Below are 19,958 nucleotides of genomic sequence, written 5' to 3'. Positions count from 1 at the left end.
AAAATAATCGTGACATAATTTTTGTTCATTCAAGTTCTATTTCTTTCAAAATTAATCTATCACAGAAACTTAACATTGGGCAATAGCGTCAAAGTCATATACTTTTCTTAGCTGCCATTATATAAAGGGGAGTTTTTTTTTTTTCATTTAAAGAAAAAGCGACAACTTTGTGGTTAAATTAATAGAGTAGTTAAACGATTTATTTGATTGGCGATTTATTTGATCGCCGAATAGCAACTAAAAAGAATTTGCATCATTTCGGGTAATTGATTATTAAAATAGAATTAAATGGTTCGGATTTTTCAAGTTACTGAATTAAAATTTAAGTCTTCAAGAAATGAAAAGATTTTGAAATATCTATTGTGATTAAAGGCATGGGTCATTTTATTTAATGAAAGGCGTTGAGCAATCGAACCGCATTTGGGTGTACGACATTCAATGTTCAATCGCCTCGTAGTTTCGAACCCAACCAAGAAGATAAGGTAACTCCTAGATCATGCGATGGAAAAAAAAACTAGCCTCCGTTGATGGAAATAGTTCAAATTCACGTTATGTGAAAAAGAAAATCACGGAAATCTTCCATGGTTAACCCGACGGCAAGGAGACTCTAACCGTTATCCGTATGTAATCATATATTGAGAACTTTTTAATTTAATTGAAAAAGTTTATCACGCAATTTTAAAATTCGTTTTTCAGGGACAATTCCATGCAAAATGTAACTTTTACTAAATATTTATTATTTTATATAATTACAATCGAAAAGGTACACATTTGTAAAATATAAAGTTTTTTTTTTTTTTTTTTTTTTTTTCCTTCGTCATTTTAAAGAATGCAATTTTACATGGTGAATTACCAAATTTGAACGAAAACAAATTCTGAGAAACGGAATTTTCAAAAAGCATTATTTTTAAAATTCCATTTCTCAGAAACTATTCCCTCAGATTTTGTATTTTGTGGTTTAAAATTACGTTCCTTAAAATGATGTAAAAAATTGTATGTTTTAAGATTCAAAATGTTTTCGACTATTACTAAATAAAATAATAAATATTTATGAGAATTTATATTTTGTCTGGAATTATACCCGGAAGAACGAAATTAATAATTGTGTGCAAGCATTTTTCAAATCGCTTAATAATTTCACGAGATATGCTGAAATACGCAAAAAGAGAGTTCCATAAACAATAAGGGGTTCAAACTTTAATCCGCTGTCATGACCAAACTATTGAGACCCCATTTCCCAGGTTGCGACTAAAACCCTACATTCCGAGGGTCAAAAATTCAATTTTTATTTTGTGAAAAAAGTATGTTTATTCAGAGGAAGTACGATTTTGTACCTGATATCATAACTTAAAATATCGCTTGCACTGATTAATTAGCATATTTGAAATTACTCCCTCGAATCTTTAAGATTGAGTCCTAACACTTAAAGATCCGATCATTAGTTTAAAAGTTATTCAGGGTGATCCGCTTTTTTTATTTTGCTCACTGTACATAAAAAAGAAATCTTGATTATTTTTGCTATTTATAATTATATCTCTAATTTCAGTCCGAGCTGATTTCAGTTCTGTTGTCAAAACAACAGCTGAATCAAATCTCTCGCCTATGATAAAATGCAATACCTTTAAATAAGTAGATTGAGGAAGAATAATATTAGTGTTATGGTTATCAGGATAACCTTGGAGTGTGGCTCTGACCTAAGGCGAAACTCCCAGTTCCGAAACTCCGATTTAGAAACGTTGACCACGAGTCGAAATATTCTTCATTATTTTTTGACCGTCAGTTTCGTAAATGCGGGTGATAGATTTATAGCCCTATAAACAGTGTTTGTTTTCAATTTTCGTTGCTATTTTTAAAACAATTTTTTCTATTCAAAGAAGAAGAAAAAAAGATTGCATTGAGTAATTAAATTTGAATCACACTTTTACTGGACAAATGGAAAAAATTTTAAGTTTCGTTTTCCTAACTGACTTGCATCCTAACTGATTTAGATGTTTTATTATTATGGATATCATAAAGCAGCACGCAAAAATAGAAATATTACTGAAATTCAATTAAAAATACTTTAATTTCGATCAATTATTTGATACTTTATTTTACACAATGATCAAGGGAATTGTGCTAGCATCATTCTCATCCTTATTCGCGCATTTTAAACCTTTTTTTCCCTTCATAACATATTATAGATAAATCAAACCATTGCGAAGAATTTCATTTTTTTAAAAACTTTAAATGAAATTGTATAAAATAAACTTCTCAGCTCAGATAAGCATAAATCAACACATTCCTATTATTCAGTAGTTATAAATGACTATTATTGTGCTGCCATCTGCCGATGATAGAGAGAATCACCATCGGGGAAATGGTGAATGAGATAAAAAAAATCTTTTAAAAGGCATATGTCATAATCTGAACAAATTTTCCAAAACCTTTAAAAAAATTTTAAAAAAATCATAAATTTAATTATTTAAATAATTGTAAATGGAAATATATCAGTTGTATATATTGTGTGTGTGCGTTTTTGACAGCATGCACACATGAAAACTTTTTCTTAAAAGAATAAGTTGATACTTTTAAAAAGTAGTAAGATTTAGCACTTTTGGAAATGTATGGATAAAATAAGCATCCGTAAACCTTAACTGGCGTTTTCTCCAAACACCGTTTTTATACACTTACAGACAAGAAATTTTGCCTAAATCTCAACTAACTTTTTTTCAAAATTTTGACAAAAGTTTATTAAACAAAACAGCATGTAGAATTTGCGAATAGAAAATAACTATTAACCCATTTCCTCTTACTTCCGTTAAAATCAAGGGATAGTGAGCTTTTGTCTCCTATATCTAGTACTCGTGATATTTCCGAGCTAGAACGTTCAAAAGTAATGTACCAAAAAGGTTTAAATATATCCCTCTCTTGTGCCCGGATTTTTTTTTATTTCTTCATTTAGACACAAGATGCTCAACCAGATTATTTTTTAATGCGACAGAAGATAGTTTATTTTTTAAACTAGCATTATTATAATACAATCGAACCTCTATTTAACGAAGTTGCTAAATCCTGATAATTAGTTCGTTAAATGGAAAATTCGTTAAATATAATATCACCTTTTGAAATACTTAAAGAACACAAAAAAATTTTAATTCATAAACAGTAGACAGAATTAAAATAGCAATTGATACTACTTTATCTTGTAAACTAGTATCTACTAATTAATATTCATTTTATCAATCTTAATCATAAAAGACATCTGCATGGAAAGCAAGAACAGAGCAAAACATTATGCAGTGTTACACTATCATGTTACATGCATTTTCAACTAAAAAAAGCTAAATATATGTATGAAATTATAGCTGCCTTTTATTATAGAAGTAATTTTAAACATACTTAAACAAGTTCTTAAGTTTAATTGCTGCTGATAAAAACCGTTAATTTTGTCTGAGTTTTTCGTTTGAAATGCAAACAAAAAGGTAAAGAGATTTTGCTGATTTCTCTAAAACTGAAATGGCTTCGAAAATCAATTCGAGGTTATTTCGTCCATAAAATGCGTTAACAAGTTTGAAATGTTCTGAAATATTTTGGGAAATAGGGAAAGTGGATCTCAAAGAAAAGTTCGTTAAGTAGAAAATTCTTTATTCGCTATTTAGAGGTTATTTTACGAAGAAATCACCAAAATGTTCTTGGTTCCTCGAAAAAAATCGCTGTCTGGCTGTATGTGTATTTTTGATATGTATTTCGTACTCTTATCTCAGATGATTGTGTTTTCTGTGAATACATCTGGTTTGTGTTCTGTGATAAAAATATTTCTTAAAAATTGTGTATATTATGGAGTACTTATAGTTACATGGAAATATGGAGTACATATGTCAAGCCAAAAAAAAATTAAAATTATGTAATTTTACCTTTTTTTATATAATTTTTTTCGTATAAAAAATAGGCACTATTATGATCATTTTCTTGAAAATAGTAAGATGATTAAGGGGTTAAAAAAGCGATTATTTACTCGAGTCTAATAGAAAAGCTCTTTAACTTTTGAATGTTTATTGATTTCAACTTATAATTATAGGAAAATACTTTTCATTTGAGCATACTGTCGAATTATATAAAAATATTTTACTTTTTTAATTTTATATCTTCAGTTTAAAGTCTTATATATTTTTAACTAAGTTGTATTTTTAACGATAGTCTTTGAAACTAAGGTTAAATTTGTAACATAAAACTACGATAACTACAAAAAATATATGGTTTTGGTATGGTTGTTTTAAGTCGGAAATTTGAAATTCAAAGCACTTTCATGTAATTTTGAAATTTTTAAAGCATTTTTTTGTTGAGAGGAAATGTTTGAAGTGTTGCGTATACCTTATAAGGATTTTTAGTGAATATTTTGGAAAACATGCCTTTTTTAAAAAATAAAGAAAAAACTTCACTAAAATTACAATTGTTTAAACTTTGAAAATAAATAGAATGCTGTAAAGTTCTATTTAATCTAAAGTTCTAAATAAAGATCTAAAGAAATTTTTAAACTGTTTTTTCTCTAGCTTTAATTTAGTCAAGAAAATTTGTTTACTAATATTAATAATCAATATAAATCATTGGCATGAAAGGAATTTAGTAATTTTATTTTTAGTTGCTGTTTTTTTTTAATATTTTATCAATAATATGTGAAATTTAACTGCATTTTTATATTTTATTATTCAGATAAATGAATTAAAAAAAGACCTGCCACTCAAACTATGATTAATGAGTAAAAAAAAATTATAGATTTATTTTTCTAATATCCTGTCGCTCTTTTTCAATCTCTTAACTGTATACCAACAATGCTGCCGCAGATATCGTTATTTAAATTTTAAAAAAAAATTCAAAAATCTTAAAAATGTTTTGTTAAAAATTATTAAAAATGCATTAATTATTTTGTATTTCTTAAAAATTATGAAAATTAAATGACAGTTGAACTTACCACAAGAATGAAAGTTCCTAAAAATTCCGCAAAAGTTTCTCTCATTACATCGCTTTTAGGATTCATGGTATTCTGGTTAATCATTGTGCTTCTTCACTTTTGAGTGAACCGCAACAGCATAAAAGGTATAACTAACTATCTCATGTACAAAAAATATCGATGATACAGAATTCAATCTGATCTAATCTTGATCTAATCGGAATCGTTTTAAGAGAAAAACGCACGAACTTCCAGTAGATAGGGAAAAAAAATAATTGTTTGAGTAAATTCCGAATTTGATCCTTGCTATCTTTTTCTCCCTCTCAGAATCAGATCACTTGGTCAAAATGATGCCCCAACTTTCATAGATGAGATCAGCGCCCTCTTGTTTGTTTTTTTAGAATTATATGTACTTTTATTAAAATAATTTAGGTAATTATTATAGAAATTTACTTTGTGCCAGTTGACCTACCAGCTTGGAGATATTTCAACTTTTTGGAAATACTTATTTTTTTTTATGATATTCTCTCTTAATCTTGCAGTATAACGAAATTCTACGTTCTTTTTGTCTATGGTAAATGTATTAAAATCATCATGTGAGTTTTGCGCATACGAAACATTATTGTGGAATAATTTCACAACCTAAAAAATATGTTGATATATTAAAATCAAATATACTGCTTTAAAAGGAACGAAATCACTGATAGTAAACAAGCCTATGAATAACAATGATAATACAAGTATTAACACTTGTATTAAACAAACAATACTACATTTTAAGAAATTCCAAATCAAACTACGGTAAACAATACCGGCACTCAAAGTGCTAGTGATTTTTACCGTAAAATCTATTTTTACCAGAATATATTACGGAACAAAAAATCTGATATACCGCAATTTTTTCAGTAATAATTACAGTAAAATCACTGAATATCTCTAATTAAATAAATACACTGGTGGACAAAATTAAGAGATGGAAACATTTTCCCAAATATCTCAAAAAATACTGAATATAAATAAATGAAATTTGGTATGGATATAGCTTATTCCATGATAATAAAGTATGCAAAACAAAAATGAAAGTACCATTCACTAGCAAGACCTATTGCCAATAAATCCAATGTAGTCTGAACTTAAGGATAAAAGATGACAATAAAAGCGAGGCTTGTACAGCGTGTGTTGCCTCTGGTATGGTCACCCCTGACAGACAAACAGCATGCACAATGAGTATGACTGTTAATAAGAGAGTTAAGGAGGACTTGTGGAAGACCCTCCCATTCTTCCACCAGAGCAATTTTTAACTCCAGAATGGTTCTGGAGTGAGGTTGGCGCATCGCAATAGCTCTCCCAAGAGCATCCCAAGCATGTTCAATAGGATTCAGGTCAGGGGATTTGGCTGGCCAATCCATTCGTTGAATATCCTCGCTTTCCAGATACTCATCATCCAAGAGAGCCCTATGTGGTCGCGCATTGTCGTCCATAAAAATGAACTCAGGGTCAACAGCGCCAATGAAAAGACGCACATAGGACTCTAGGACCTCCTGCCTGTACCTCTGGGCATTCACGAAACCATTGTCAAACATATGGAGCGGTGTGCGGGTATCTTGCATGTGCGAATGAATGTGCGAAAATGCTTTCCATCTCTTAATTTTGTCCACCAGTGTATTACTATAAAATTTGCGGAATAATATTTTACGGTAAAAGTGAATTTTAAGGTATAATATTTCACGGTAAAAGAGGAATTTATTGTAAAATGGATTTTATGGATAATGCTCCTTAAGTGTAGGTACTTTATACCACTTTATACCGAAATTTGATCCAGAATATTTTACAGTATATGAATGGCGAATTTTTGAAATCATTTTTTTATTTATTTTTAACTCATTTCAATACTAAGCACACCGGACAAAAAATTGGTCACCATTAGAGAAATCATAAAAAACATAATTTAATGACGTGTAACACCACTTCTTGATTTAATTCCTGGATTCGGTTAGAAAGTAAGACAACAAGGTTTTGCAGGTACGTCGAATCTAGTTTAAGCCACTCGCTGAGGATTCAAATCCACCAAATTGTGAGGATGCTGATTTAGGTGTTTTACCCGTTGTCCCCCAAATTTTCAATGGGGTTCAAGTCAGGTGATTTTGCAGGCCAGTCGAGATGTAATTGAGTATCTGAGTATTCATAAAACCAGTCACATATTCTTCCAGCCCAATGAACTTTGTTGTTATCATCTTGAAAAATAGGGGTATCAGCAGCATACTCTTCATGAAGATGTTGACTGAAAGGCAACACCTGATCATTCAGAATGTTCAAATAAACATGTTAGTTCATGTTAGAGGCCACCTCAGAGAGGCAGGCCATTCCATAATATGAAAAACACCTCCAAACATGGCAGTTCCACCTCCGGTTTGAACCTGATCTTGCACACTGTCAGGATGTAAGGCCTCGTCTGGTCTTCGGAGCACTCGACGACGTGCTTCATTTGAATAAAGGCAAAAACGTGATTCGTCAGACCATATTGCATTTCGCCAGTCAACAACTGTCCACGTTCGGTGACTTCTAGCCCACTGAAGTCATGCAACTTTATGTGCCTGCGTGATCAATGGCCTCTTACTAGGTGTTCGACTCCAAATGTTCATTACATGCCGTCTCAATGTTCTCTCACTAACAGTTTGGGATGGACCTTCATTCACTAATTGATGCAATTCCTGTTGGCTTTGGAAGCGATTTTCATTGACAAATCATGAAACACGTCTCGGAACTTTTTCATGTAGGATCTTTTTTCGACCACAATTCTGACGACGTCTTTCGTGACCACGTGTATTACACCACTGCTTATAGACGCGTTTAACAGTCCGCATAGAAACACCAACAAATCCAGCAAACTTCATTCACCGTATGACCAGGAGTGCGGCCTAACGCAATCGCCCCTTTTTGCCTCTCTGTCACATCCTTACCCACATTTACACACAATTTCCGCTTAAAAGAAGAAAAAAATATCTCATTGATGGCTACTTGCCTTTGATCACGTTGAAGCAGGGCCTGATTATCGCCTAGGCCCAATAGGCACGGGCCTAGGGCCCACACTTTCTGGGAGGCCTCAAAAATTAGTAAAAAGTCACAATATTACTTTTTTTTAAAAAAATTACTGAAAGAAACAGTTGTTCTCAAAAAAGGCATTTTTTATTTCAAATTTTCTTTATATTGTGATAAACCAAACTCGTGTAAGCATTGCACTAATCAAATTCGAAAGTACAGCTGAATTTTAATTGGTGCAATTCTTACTACAACAGCTTGCAATGCAAATGCAACGAGAAAGTCTTATTTGTCATGCATATTCGCAAAGTCTCTCATAGTGTCAACAAGAACTAAACTCTTATTCTCAACAAATATGTAAAGCTGTAGATGGAAGGCTACAATCTATAAAACAATTCAGCTAATCCGTGACTTTTATAGAAAATCACTGATTTCAATTGTTTGTGATCAAACTATTTTTATTTTCATACAACAGTATTTTGTTGTTTGATATTTTGCTTTAATATTTAGATGTGTAAACTTTATCTTAGAAAAATAATCTTTAATTGTCTGCTTTCAAAATTTCTTAGAATGTTTCTCTTGAATCATGCAGTTCAATAGATTCTTTTTATTGTTAGGAAGAAGAAATATAAAAGAAATTATTAGGACTATGTTCTTCGGGAATTTAATTTCAAAATATTTTGTTAGGGGCCGGGAAAATTTTGTGGGCCTTGGGCCTGAATTTGTCTTAATCGGTCCCTGAGCAGGGCGCACTCAGTTGAAAATTAAATGATTTTGAAAACTAAATTGATTAAATGCGCAGTGACGTCTTGGGAATAGACTGTATGATTACTCGAAAAGTATCATATACTAATACTCGTTTTAGTCAAAATAGAAGTCTCAAACTTGAACCATATCAAATTATAAATCTATATAATATTAGTCTAACTCACAGCAATGCTAAATAACCTGCTGCCGCCAACAATAATGAGTGTTCTGACTCTGACTCTTTCGCTATTAAATCGTTAAGAGGTGAGTGAGCAACTATGTGGGATTGAGACGTGGGGCGTGTGTGTACATGGGACAACTGAACCTATATTTATGCTACCTGTTCTTCCACATCACAACGGCGATAAGTCAGCAAATGATGTACTACTACTAATAAATAAATAAATTTAATGGTACTTCGTGGTGACGAGGTATTGTCCACCAAACGCTATATGTGTAGAAGGTAGTGGATTCAAATCCCGTTGTTGCTCTTGGATGAATTTCCGTGCTGTTTTTCTTTGTACTGAGCTACCTGTACTTGTACTTGACAAAGCTGTACAAGTCTTAACTGGGCACAAAAGCTTGCAAATGTTTTTTGTACCAATAAAACAACTTAACTGCTTGGTTGTTATAATTAAACTGTTGTTTCTATTGTATAGAGTTGTACAAAAGAAGAAAAGAAAAAACATGGACCTCTCTAAATATCTTTGGACTGTCGGATTTTCTCGTTCTAGGATTCAATCTCAATGACTAGAGGGAGTAACCTCAAATATGCTAATTAATAAGAGCAGACGATATTTTAAATTACGAAATCAGACACAAAAATGTACTTTCTATGAATAAACATACCTTTTTTTCGACCTATTCGGATTTCTGACCGACAAAATCCGAATAGGTCGAAATCTGGGAATTATGATCCCTACAGTTTGGGTATGGAGAGAGCTCAAAAGCTTGGACCCCTTAATGCTAATTTTATTTTTGCGTATTTCGTCATATCTCAAGAGTTTTTCAAGCGAATTGAAAAATTTTTGAACACAATTATAAAATTCGCTTATTTCAAAGATAATTCCATGCAAGAAAAATACATTTTTGTTAATATTTATTATTATTTTATTCAATGATGGTCTATAAATTTAAAATCGTAAAGTATAAAATGTTTTGTATCATTTTAAGTAAGATAATTTTACATGGCAAAATACAAAATTGGTTGAAATGTTCCTGAGTATTTAAATTTCAAAAAAGTCACATATTTAAAATTCGATTTCTCGAGAACTTTTAGATTGATTTTGCTCAAATTTTGTAATTTTCCATATATTCTTTAAAATGATGCAAAAATTTGTATGCCTTAACTATTCAAAATTTTGCCGACCATCATTAAATAAAATAATAAAAAATAATACATATTTAGTGAAAGTTATTTTTTGCATGGAATTATCTTCGGATAAACAAATTTTATAATTGTGTGCAAAAATTTTTCAATTCGGCTAAAAAAGTTCTTGAGATATAGCGAATACGCAAAAAGTAAAATTAACATAAAGGGGATGAAACTTTGAAGCTCTCTCCTAACCAAACTATTAGGACCTTATTTTCTAGATTGCGGCTGCCCCCTATATTTCAGGAGGCAGAAATTCAAATCCCTTCGAAAAAAAGGAATGTTTATTCAGAGAAAGTGAGATTTTGCAGCTGATTTCGTAAACTTAAAATATCGTCATTTGTTGTTAATTATTATTCTATTTGATGTTAAAATCCTTGAGTCATTCAAGTTGAGTCCTAGAACGTGAAGATCCGATCATTCGATCAAAAGTTATTCGAAGTGGTCCGTTTTTTGCGCACAGTATTTATTCGTCAAACGATGTGGGACCTCCTTGGATTGAAGGGTGTCACTCGCCAGACACTCTGTTGGATGGAGGTATCAGGTTCGAATCCCGCCGTAACCCTGGATTCGTTAAATTTTAATAAAACTGAATTCGTACTTAGTTAATACAAAATTCTCTAAATTTTGCCAACGAGGTTAATTTTTCCTCTTAACTGTAAATTGTGGAATAAATAATCACTGATTCGTAAACACCAATTCTGCGAAAATACACTCAAGGTTTTTTTTTTTTTCTGAATTGAAATCTAGCGCCAGAATAAAGGATAAATGGATGCAAAATTCTTTAAATTGACTATTTGTTTTCCCGGAATAAATTAAAAAAACTAGAAGCCTTTTCTTCTGTATTGAATAGGATATTGAATGGCGCGTGCTTTGATTTTCCGACTGGCCGTTACAAATCGAGAGTTAGATATCGAGAGTGTGTCGAGATTTATGGTTGCTTATCTATTTCTAAAGAGGATCGACTCAAAATGTTTTGGAATCGAAGAAAAGTGTTCTTATTTAAAAATGGTGCTGAAATATATTTTCAAAAAGTGGAATATATTTTCAATTTTGCTAAAATATATTTTCGAAGGTATCAAATTTTGTTTTTCAATATAGATCGGCAGGGCCGGATTAACCTATAGGCACACTAGGCACGTGCCTAGGGCCTACGAAATTCAGGGGCCTACGAAAAACTTGGGAGAAAAAAATTTTTAAAAAAAATCAAACGTAGTGGAATCAGAAAAGCAGTTTTGTTTTTCTGATTCCACTGCGTTCGATTTTTTTTTTTTTTTCTTTTCACGATAAATTTCGCACTCAATAAATTCTTTTTATTCATAAATTTTATCATTAGATTTTTTTTTTTTTTAAATTCCGTTGATCTTGCCTTGTTCCGGGTTTTAATATTTACGCTAGTGCCTTTTTTAACTATCGTTTCGGTTCGATAATTTTCAAGTGTTTTGATTTAGATTAATAAGTTTTCCTTTTATTTTATTGTTTCCCCCCCCCCGTTTAATTAGGTATGAAATATATTGCGTTATTTAATCATTGGTTTTGTTTATATAAGTTAATTTAGGAATTGTAATTATTTTTAAAAGATAAATATGAGAATTTTGTATTTTTTAAACTTGTTTTTCTTGTCTAAACTTGTAAATTTTTTATTCTTTTAAATGTTATATTTCTACCATTTTTTTTCTTCTCTTTAAAGTTAGGAGTACCTTTCTTTTTTCTCTTACTTTATGCATTACACTTGTCGGTATTGCAGATAAAAGTTCGATAAACAAATTCGTAAATTAAAATCCATATTAATAAAAGTGTAAAAAAAAAATATGCAATAAAATTTCAGCATATATTTTGAAAAGAGGGGAGGAGTGGGGAAAGGAGGGGAGGGCCCAAAAACGGCTATGCCTAGGGCCTACGAAAGGTATAATCCGGCTCTGTAGATCGGTCAATAGTTGCAAATCTATCATTGGCGTTAGCTTTACAAGCTTTATTATTCACAAGCATTATTCCGATTAATTTGAGCGGCAAGATTTATCCCCTTAATTACCTCCTCATATATGCTCCATGATCTGTGAGAAAATGGCGCAATTAAAAATTCTTCTTTTCAGTTAATTGTTTTGTTAAATATTGTTTTATATTAATACAATTATCTAATGGCACGCAAATGTATGCTTCGTAATTATTAAAAATTTAATAGAAATATATAATTATTAACCAATGAAAAGCAGGCTGAAATAAACAAATAAAACATTTAGAAAGCTTCTTATTTTAAACCTTCGAAATGGCAAAATTGTGTAACTTAATAAATTGACTGAAGGTTGACTACAAAAAAAACCAACTCTATTGAGGAAAGGGTAATTTAAAAACTTTTTTTTGTGTCAAGTTAGGATAATTTTCTTTAAAAACTTTTCTTTAAAAAAAAATTCTTTATATGCTTACTTTTTTAATTGTATAAATATTACAAGCTATTGAACTTTCATTGTGTTCATTATTTATCTTCAGAAAAATACAAAAGATTTCTATAATGTTATTTCAAATTTGCTGTAATATTTTACACACTGAATAGCCCAATAATGAAATTTGCTTATAAGAATTTGTTTTAAAAAAAAAGCAATATATTTTAAACTATAAGAATTCATAAAAAAGTGTAAACAATCTTACATGAAAATGCTTTGTAAATTATCAAATTGATGATTTTTTATCGAAATAAAAGTTTGATTTAAATGAAGCTAATTTAAATCAACCAAATCTCGTTTGTAATCAAACACTTATAATTTAGTCTGCAAGTGAACAAGCTTGGATAAGTCGCAAATATGTTAAAATCCTTCCGCAAAATATAACTTAAGATTTGCTTTAATAGTCATACTATCGATTAAACGAAGTTAAACTTAACAGAATTTTTTTAGAAACTCTCTCAACTCTCCCACCCCCGCACAACGAGATCAAATAAACTTGCAAGTACTATATATTTTAAAAACAGCAATAACTATAAAGTTTTTTTTTAATTTTATTTTATTATAATTTAATTTTCAATAAAAAATTTGAAAGTTCAATATTACTATTACTTGTAGTAATATTACTTGCAAATATTACTACATGGCCCAGAGTGTTAATATTTTATATAAAATCAAATTGCGCGCAAGATTTAACGGAAAGTGCTTAAAATTCATTAGTTTAAGAAATAATTTAGTGTCCATTTACATATTTTTTCCATCAGTGAAAATTTTTAAAGCAAACTTTGGCAGCATGGTTTTATCGTTTAGAAAATAAATCATTTTATAAAAATTTATTTTTTTGTTCAAAATTGTTTTAATGTTTATAATAAAGAACGTAACATTTTGCTTGATTCATGCTTTCCAAAACCCCCATCCATGGCTGTTATAATAAGCCTTGCAGGATGGTGAATATTTTTGATCGGGTAATTAATTTATTCTTCACCATTTGAGAATAAGTTTTGAAAACAATTTTGTTGAATTAAGTATTGTAAGAAAATTAAAATATATATATATATAGTTTTATTTTATTTCATAAACAGAATTTATATTTATTGAATGTTTCTCGGTTTCGGAAAATTCATATTTTAATTTATTCTTTTGTGTTGATTTCATTTCGATTTAATATTTTTATTTCTCTTATTACCAAAAATATTGTGTTATTTTTGAGTTATTGATAATTAATGTTAGTTTTCCTTGAAATGACATATTTTCCTATCTAAATCGGAACTGGTTAATTCAGAGAATGAATTAAGTTTTGAAGTAAATGAAAATAACACAGTTACGGAGATAAAAATAAAGATAATTATGATGAATTTATAACTAAAAAAATAGCTAATAGAATTTTAGAAGAAAAACGTGCAATGAAGTTTTTTATTATAAACCTGATAGATGGCGACACTAAACATAAAAATGTACTCTAATATTATGAGAAATTAATTTCAGAAATACACTTTTGGCCAGTGGAGCACTACCATGAGCTACCGGGAATGGAAAGGCCCAATAGGCATGGGCCTAGGGCCCACACTTCCTGGGAGCCTAAAAAATTAGTAAAAAATCCACAATATTTCACTAAAAAAAATACTGAAAGAAACAGTTTATCTCAAAAAAAGCATTTTTTATTTCAAATTTTCTTTATATTGTAATAAACCAAACTCGTTTAAACATTGCACTAATCAATTTCGAAAGTACAGCTGAATTTTAATTGGTGCAATCTTTACTCCTTAAGCAAATGCAACTGGAATGCATAATCGCAAAGTCACTTATAAATGATTAGTGTCAACAACAACTTAACGAATATGTAGATGGAAGGCCTTTAAAATAATTCAGCTAATCAATGACTTAAGCAAAAATCACTGATTTCAATTGTTTTGTTGTTTTATATTTTGCTTTAATAATTACACGTTTAAACTTTATCTTAGAAAATAATCTTCAATTGTCTACTTTCAAAATTTTTTGGAATGTTTCTCTTGAATCATGCAGTTCAATATTCTTTTTATAGTTAGAACTACTTGTAGCGTATCTACCACTACAAAAGCGTATCTACCACTACAAAATTACAACTGCATTTCACTAGTATATAAGACATGTTAACTCGACTCTATGTCGGGGTACCTTTTCATAGATGAAGGTTGACATGGTCTGTAACTCCGCCCCCCCCCCCACATTGGTGACCCGGACGTGATGTGAACGCGCCTACCTTGGCAAAAAACGCCCACTTTGATCTGGATACGCTTACATCGGCAGTAACGCCTACTTCGTTGGATGGTCCACATTGAATAGTTGACTTGCTACTTGTGACTGCAACATTGTCCACCTCCTCGCACTGTTGCTACTCAGTCTCAAGCACACAACGTCGGCCTGCATACACTCGACTGCTAAAGGCAACACACGAGCGACTACGACCGTGAAGTTAATACACCTCTCACATTCAGCACTCAAAAAAGTACGGTGATCTTAATACAGCTCTCCCGGCTCAACCGCACAAAAACAGCAATGATTCAACTAGTGGTATTCATTCATCGAATTCTATCACAGATATAATTCTGGTGGGGGAGTACTGTAGCGTATCTACCACTACAAAATTACAACTGCATTTCACTAGTATATAAGACATGTTAACTCGACTCTATGTCGGGGTACCTTTTCATAGATGAAGGTTGACATGGTCTGTAACTCCGCCCCCCCCCCCCCCACACTACTCTCCAGAAATTTGATTTCAAAATATTTTGTTAGGGGCCCTGAAAATTTTGTGGGCCTTGGGCCAGAATTTGTCTTGATCGGTCCCTGCTTATGGCGCTATCTATTTTAGCACCAACATAATTTTTAAAAAAAACCGTTTATAAAGACTTTATAAATTTTAAAATTGTAGACCTAAACTGAACTCAATGAAGTTCAGTTAGCGCAGCTCAGCAAATTATAATCAGTAAATAGAGCTTATATCTAACGCCCAATCATTTAAAAGATCTTTCCCACAAAGAAAATAATAAAAATTGAACTAATTATCTCAGAAAATGTGGTGATCTCATAATCATACTTCTAGATCAGGGGTTTCCAACTTACATGAGGCCGGGGGCCACAATTAAGCACACAAATCAAATGGCGGGCCGCAACTTTATAAAATTTTTTGTAGGACTCTTTTATGTTTGAAGAAACATTAAATATTACTGTCAGAGTTTTACCAAGTTGTACAAAACAAAAGTATTGAATTCCAAATTAAAATAAGAAGTAGATTTTTAAAAATATTTAATTGTTATTAATAATAATTTTAAAGACATAAATAAATAATAAAAATTCGGGCTACAATAACTTTAATGTGCACCTATGTATTAAACAATTAATATGCAACAGATATCTAATTGTTAAGGTATTAAAACTTACATAGTAGCACACTAAATATTCAATGAGAAAATTGAGGTTTGTCTGCTGCAACCACCATAGAATCGATATTTACATTTAAAATTTACAAATGTGTGTGTAAATATTTTCGTCCAAAATGAGTGGTTTCAAAAAGTTAAATCGGAGAATTTCTTCGAAAAAATTTTTGATACGCACATGCTAAATTATATTCACAAAATACAAAAGAAAAATGAAATAAAAAAGAGCAACATACACGATTATTTTTGTTTTTGAATAAATGTTTTCTTGGATGCAAAACCTGAAAAATAAATTTCTTTGCTCCGTTGGTATGTTAAATTTCACAGAAACGAAGAAATTAGGTTTTTATTAACGAGAAAAGTATTTTGAACCCATATAGAATTTTTACGAAAATTGCCCGCAAAAAAATGACAACTAATATATTTTAATTCGCGGGCCACAAAAAAAGGCTTCGCGAGCCGGATACGGCCCCTGGGCCGCCAGTTGGAAACCCCTGTTCTAGATGGTGAATGGAACGACGATTTTTATCATTTTTTTAAAACGTTAACATTGTAAATAATTTTTGAATTTTTATCACAATAATTCCTTTTTGTTTAAAAATTTAAGACCTATTCATATTTTTAACAATTATCTGGAAATTTAAACTCTCTTATACCAAAAGAGAACAAGCATTATAAAGTGCATTTCTTTTGATGATAATTTTTTTTAATTAGAATTGTAAGAATTGAATTAAAAAATTGTAAGCGACGTCGCTGCCGCTATATTTTGAAAGATCAAATTTACGTTACAGTTCATTTTACTGAGAAAAAACTATAAACTGGAAATTGAGTAGATTTTGAGGAAGAACGTACAGGAAGTACAATGAAATAAAAAAATAAAATGAAGAACTTATCATTCGATAATTAGTTTTTAGAACTATCAGCTATAAATCTTGAAAATACCGTGCAGGCTGATCTGTAGCCCACAGAAATGCAACTGAAGGGATGAAATATGGCTTTCTGAAAATTCAATTTTGACATCTTTACTTTGACGGGAATGTTTTTTGAAATTCAAATCTGTTATAAAGTTATTGCATTAGTCATTATTAAATTTAGTTTTTTTTTTTCGAATTCTTTCTCTCTTCTTTTTTGTTACATTTTGTTACCAAACTCCACAAAACTTTAACTAGAGTTACTAAACTATATGTTACCTAACGCTACAAAACTGTAGAGATATAGAAAATTGGAATTACGGTAGGTTAAGGAAAACGTACAGGTAGTACGAAAGAATAAGGAAAACTAACATTTCATAATTTAGTTCAATAAATATTACCTGCTAAACTTATTGATAGCTAAGTTACTATGTAAAAATTAATATAATAAGTGATCTAGAGCATTGGTGTTCCGACATCAATGGAGAATTAGTTTAAATAATTGTTTTAAATCGTCTGCCAACTCTTGTAAATCTAATAACTGCAACTCTGACTGGTTGCTAGGAAACCAAACGACTTTTTCGTGTTATTAATGTTTTGTAAATAGTCAGTATGTCAGTGAAAACAAAAGAATAAGATCGCTGTAAAAGCTAACAAGTGGTTCCCAATTTTTTCGGCAACGGAATCCTAAACAATTATCTGCTAAATATTACCTGCTAAACTTATGACAAATACCACCAAGCACTTTTAACGAAACTTTATTGACAAAACTTAAATTTTAACTTTATTTACAAAACAACTACATCAGTAATTGCTGCAAACATTTATGTAGAAAATATTGGAATGTGGTTTTGCATGAACAAATATTAGTAAGGTATGCTGTACTCCCCTTTCTAATCTTAATAGAAAATTTGTCATTTGTTGCCCTCAAATTATCTTATCTCAATTCTTGGCCTTATATTTTTACGAATCGAGTAATTCCGAATTGAGGCGTGACCTTTACACCAACTGATAATATCTTCACTCCACAGAAAAAATGTAGGTATACTTTAACAACATCCGCTTTTGATAAATCAAAACGTAATTAGTTTAGCCATATTTGTGAAAATTTCAATTAAGGAATTCTACTGATATTAGTAAGTGATTATTATTATTATGTTTTTTTTTTCTGCTCTCCAATAAAGAATTACGGGGTAAACCTCCGTAATCACTTGTCAAAAAATTAATATAATAGGTGACCTAGATCAGTGGTGTTCCGATGGAGAATTAGTTTAAATAATTGTTTTAAATCGTCTGCCAACTCTTGTAAATATAATAACTGCAACTCTGACTGGTTGCTAGGCAACCAAACGACTTTTTCTTGTTATTAATGTTTTGTAAATAGTCTGTATGTCCAATCTTTGATATGTCAGTGGAAATATAAGAATAAGATCGCTGTAAAAGCTAACAAGTGGTTCCCAATTTTTTCGGCAACGGAATCCTAAACAATTATCCTTTTCTCGGCGGAACCCCGACTTTATTAATCAAGTTTATTAAGGTAATTGTGAACTTTATAACCTATAAAAGACTGTATTTAAAGTATTTAATTAGAGAATCGTTCAGCGTTTTATTAATAATAATCTTAAATTTGGTTTCGTGTTTTAAAGTAATATAATAGATGGTTTAGATGAGTAGTTTCCAGTTTTTTCGGTAACGAAATCCTAGATAATTATCCTTTTCCCGGCAGAACCCCAACTTTGTTAATAAAGTTTATTAAGGTAATTATTAACGTTATAACCTGTAAAAGACTATACTTAAAATATTTAATTAGAGAATCGTTCATCGTTTTATTCATAATAATCTTAATTAGGTTGTGTGCTAAATTTGCAGTCCTTGTACTTTTTCTAGTCTAGTTATGAATTAGTTTTTCGCGTTTATACACAATGTGAAAACGAACAAAATAAGCTTGCTTTTGATTTATTTAAAAAGTACTGCTCTAAAAGTTGAAAATGGTTAATAGGGAAACACATTTCTTCATTAAAAATTAAATTATTTATTTTGATTTGAAAAAGGCGATAAGAAATGCTTGCTTGCGATCTCCGAGATCTGTGTGCGGCGTGTAGTCATGAGGAGGGAAATCGTAGCTTCAGCTAGCCCTCCTCTCTTCTCTTTAGCACGGTAGCTAACTGTTAATAAAGCTTATATGTTGTAAGATAATTTTGAAAGGTAACCAAGTTGGTCACGAAAATCGGCTAGTCATCAATAATGATCACGATATTATCGTACTCGATATCTATTATTATTAATAACGGCGATATAGACATATTTGACATGCTTATGTGTATTATTGGTTGTTTTTGTAAATCATAAATTCTGTTTTTACGTGTGTTCGTTATTCTAACATGGTTTCATAGTTCCTATAACCGATGAAAAAAAATTTTTTTAAAAAAACCCCAATTAAACTGGTTTATCATAATAATTACAATATACAGCATGTTTGTGTCATTAACTTTTATGGTTTTGCTTATCTATTAGTATTGTTTCGTTATTTGCAAAAATGACATCTGAAATATTTTTCTTGCACGGACATAGCATGTAAATATTATATATGCGTTTAATGTTTCTGTTTTGATAAAATTAATTTATTCCTTCATGAAATCTTAAGAAATTAATAATAAATAAATAAATAAGCCACTTTATGTTGGTGAATTAATAGTTTTCATTTCATTATCCATACCTGAATAAGATATTAATCTTTTTTTTTTCATTTGTTTACATAAGGAAATAAAAACTCGTTTAAATTAGCATAAAATAAAATTTTAATAATAAGCAGTTATAACCCATCATTATAGTTGCGACCTTGTTGGGTGTTTTGTTTTCTATTTTTTCATTTACATTTTTGAAAAATGCAGATGTAATGCTGAAAAAAAAGTAAACTTCGTCAGAACAAAAAAAAAAGTGAAAATGAAACACGAAGATTGAAGACAGAACGAGATGATGAATAGGATTTCACAAAAGTTCTTTTGTCCTACTTGTTTAATTAGCTCATTCATTTTAATAGTGTGCTTTATGTCCTATGATGTTTTTATACGTCCACATCATTTTAAAATGACCTTGATTTAATCA

General features: G+C 30.5%; 2 protein-coding genes across 6 annotated transcripts in view; one reads left to right on the top strand and one right to left on the bottom strand.

The window, feature by feature from the left end:
• Positions 1–5,164, bottom strand: part of LOC107442900 (aquaporin-7) — a 42,601-nt gene extending 37,437 nt beyond the window's left edge. The window contains exon 1 of one of the 3 annotated variants that reach the window (XM_043050035.3): positions 4,952–5,164. In XM_043050035.3, coding sequence (XP_042905969.1) covers positions 4,952–5,035 — 84 coding nt within the window. In that variant the 5' untranslated portion in view covers positions 5,036–5,164. The remainder of the gene's footprint in view (positions 1–4,951) is intronic. The other 2 variants (XM_016056580.4, XM_071178248.2) reach the window with 2 other exon arrangements.
• The window catches only part of LOC107437256 (long-chain-fatty-acid--CoA ligase 5), a 371,824-nt gene that overhangs the window by 290,145 nt on the left and 61,721 nt on the right, over positions 1–19,958 (top strand). Inside the window, exon 1 of one of the 3 annotated variants that reach the window (XM_087166429.1) lies at positions 17,841–17,989. The exons of 1 other annotated variant lie outside the window; for it this stretch is intronic. The gene's annotated coding sequence lies outside the window, so the exon portion shown is untranslated. Of the gene's footprint in view, positions 1–17,840; positions 17,990–19,958 lie in introns of those variants that run through there. One more of the 3 variants, XM_087166434.1, reaches the window with a different exon arrangement.

The sequence above is a fragment of the Parasteatoda tepidariorum genome, chromosome 6, assembly GCF_982258835.1.
Source record: "Parasteatoda tepidariorum strain Cologne lab strain chromosome 6, Ptep-v5.0, whole genome shotgun sequence".
Classification (NCBI taxonomy): Eukaryota; Metazoa; Arthropoda; class Arachnida; order Araneae; family Theridiidae; genus Parasteatoda; species Parasteatoda tepidariorum.
Note: the sequence above shows the minus strand (reverse complement) of the source record. Positions and strands in the feature narration are given on the sequence as shown.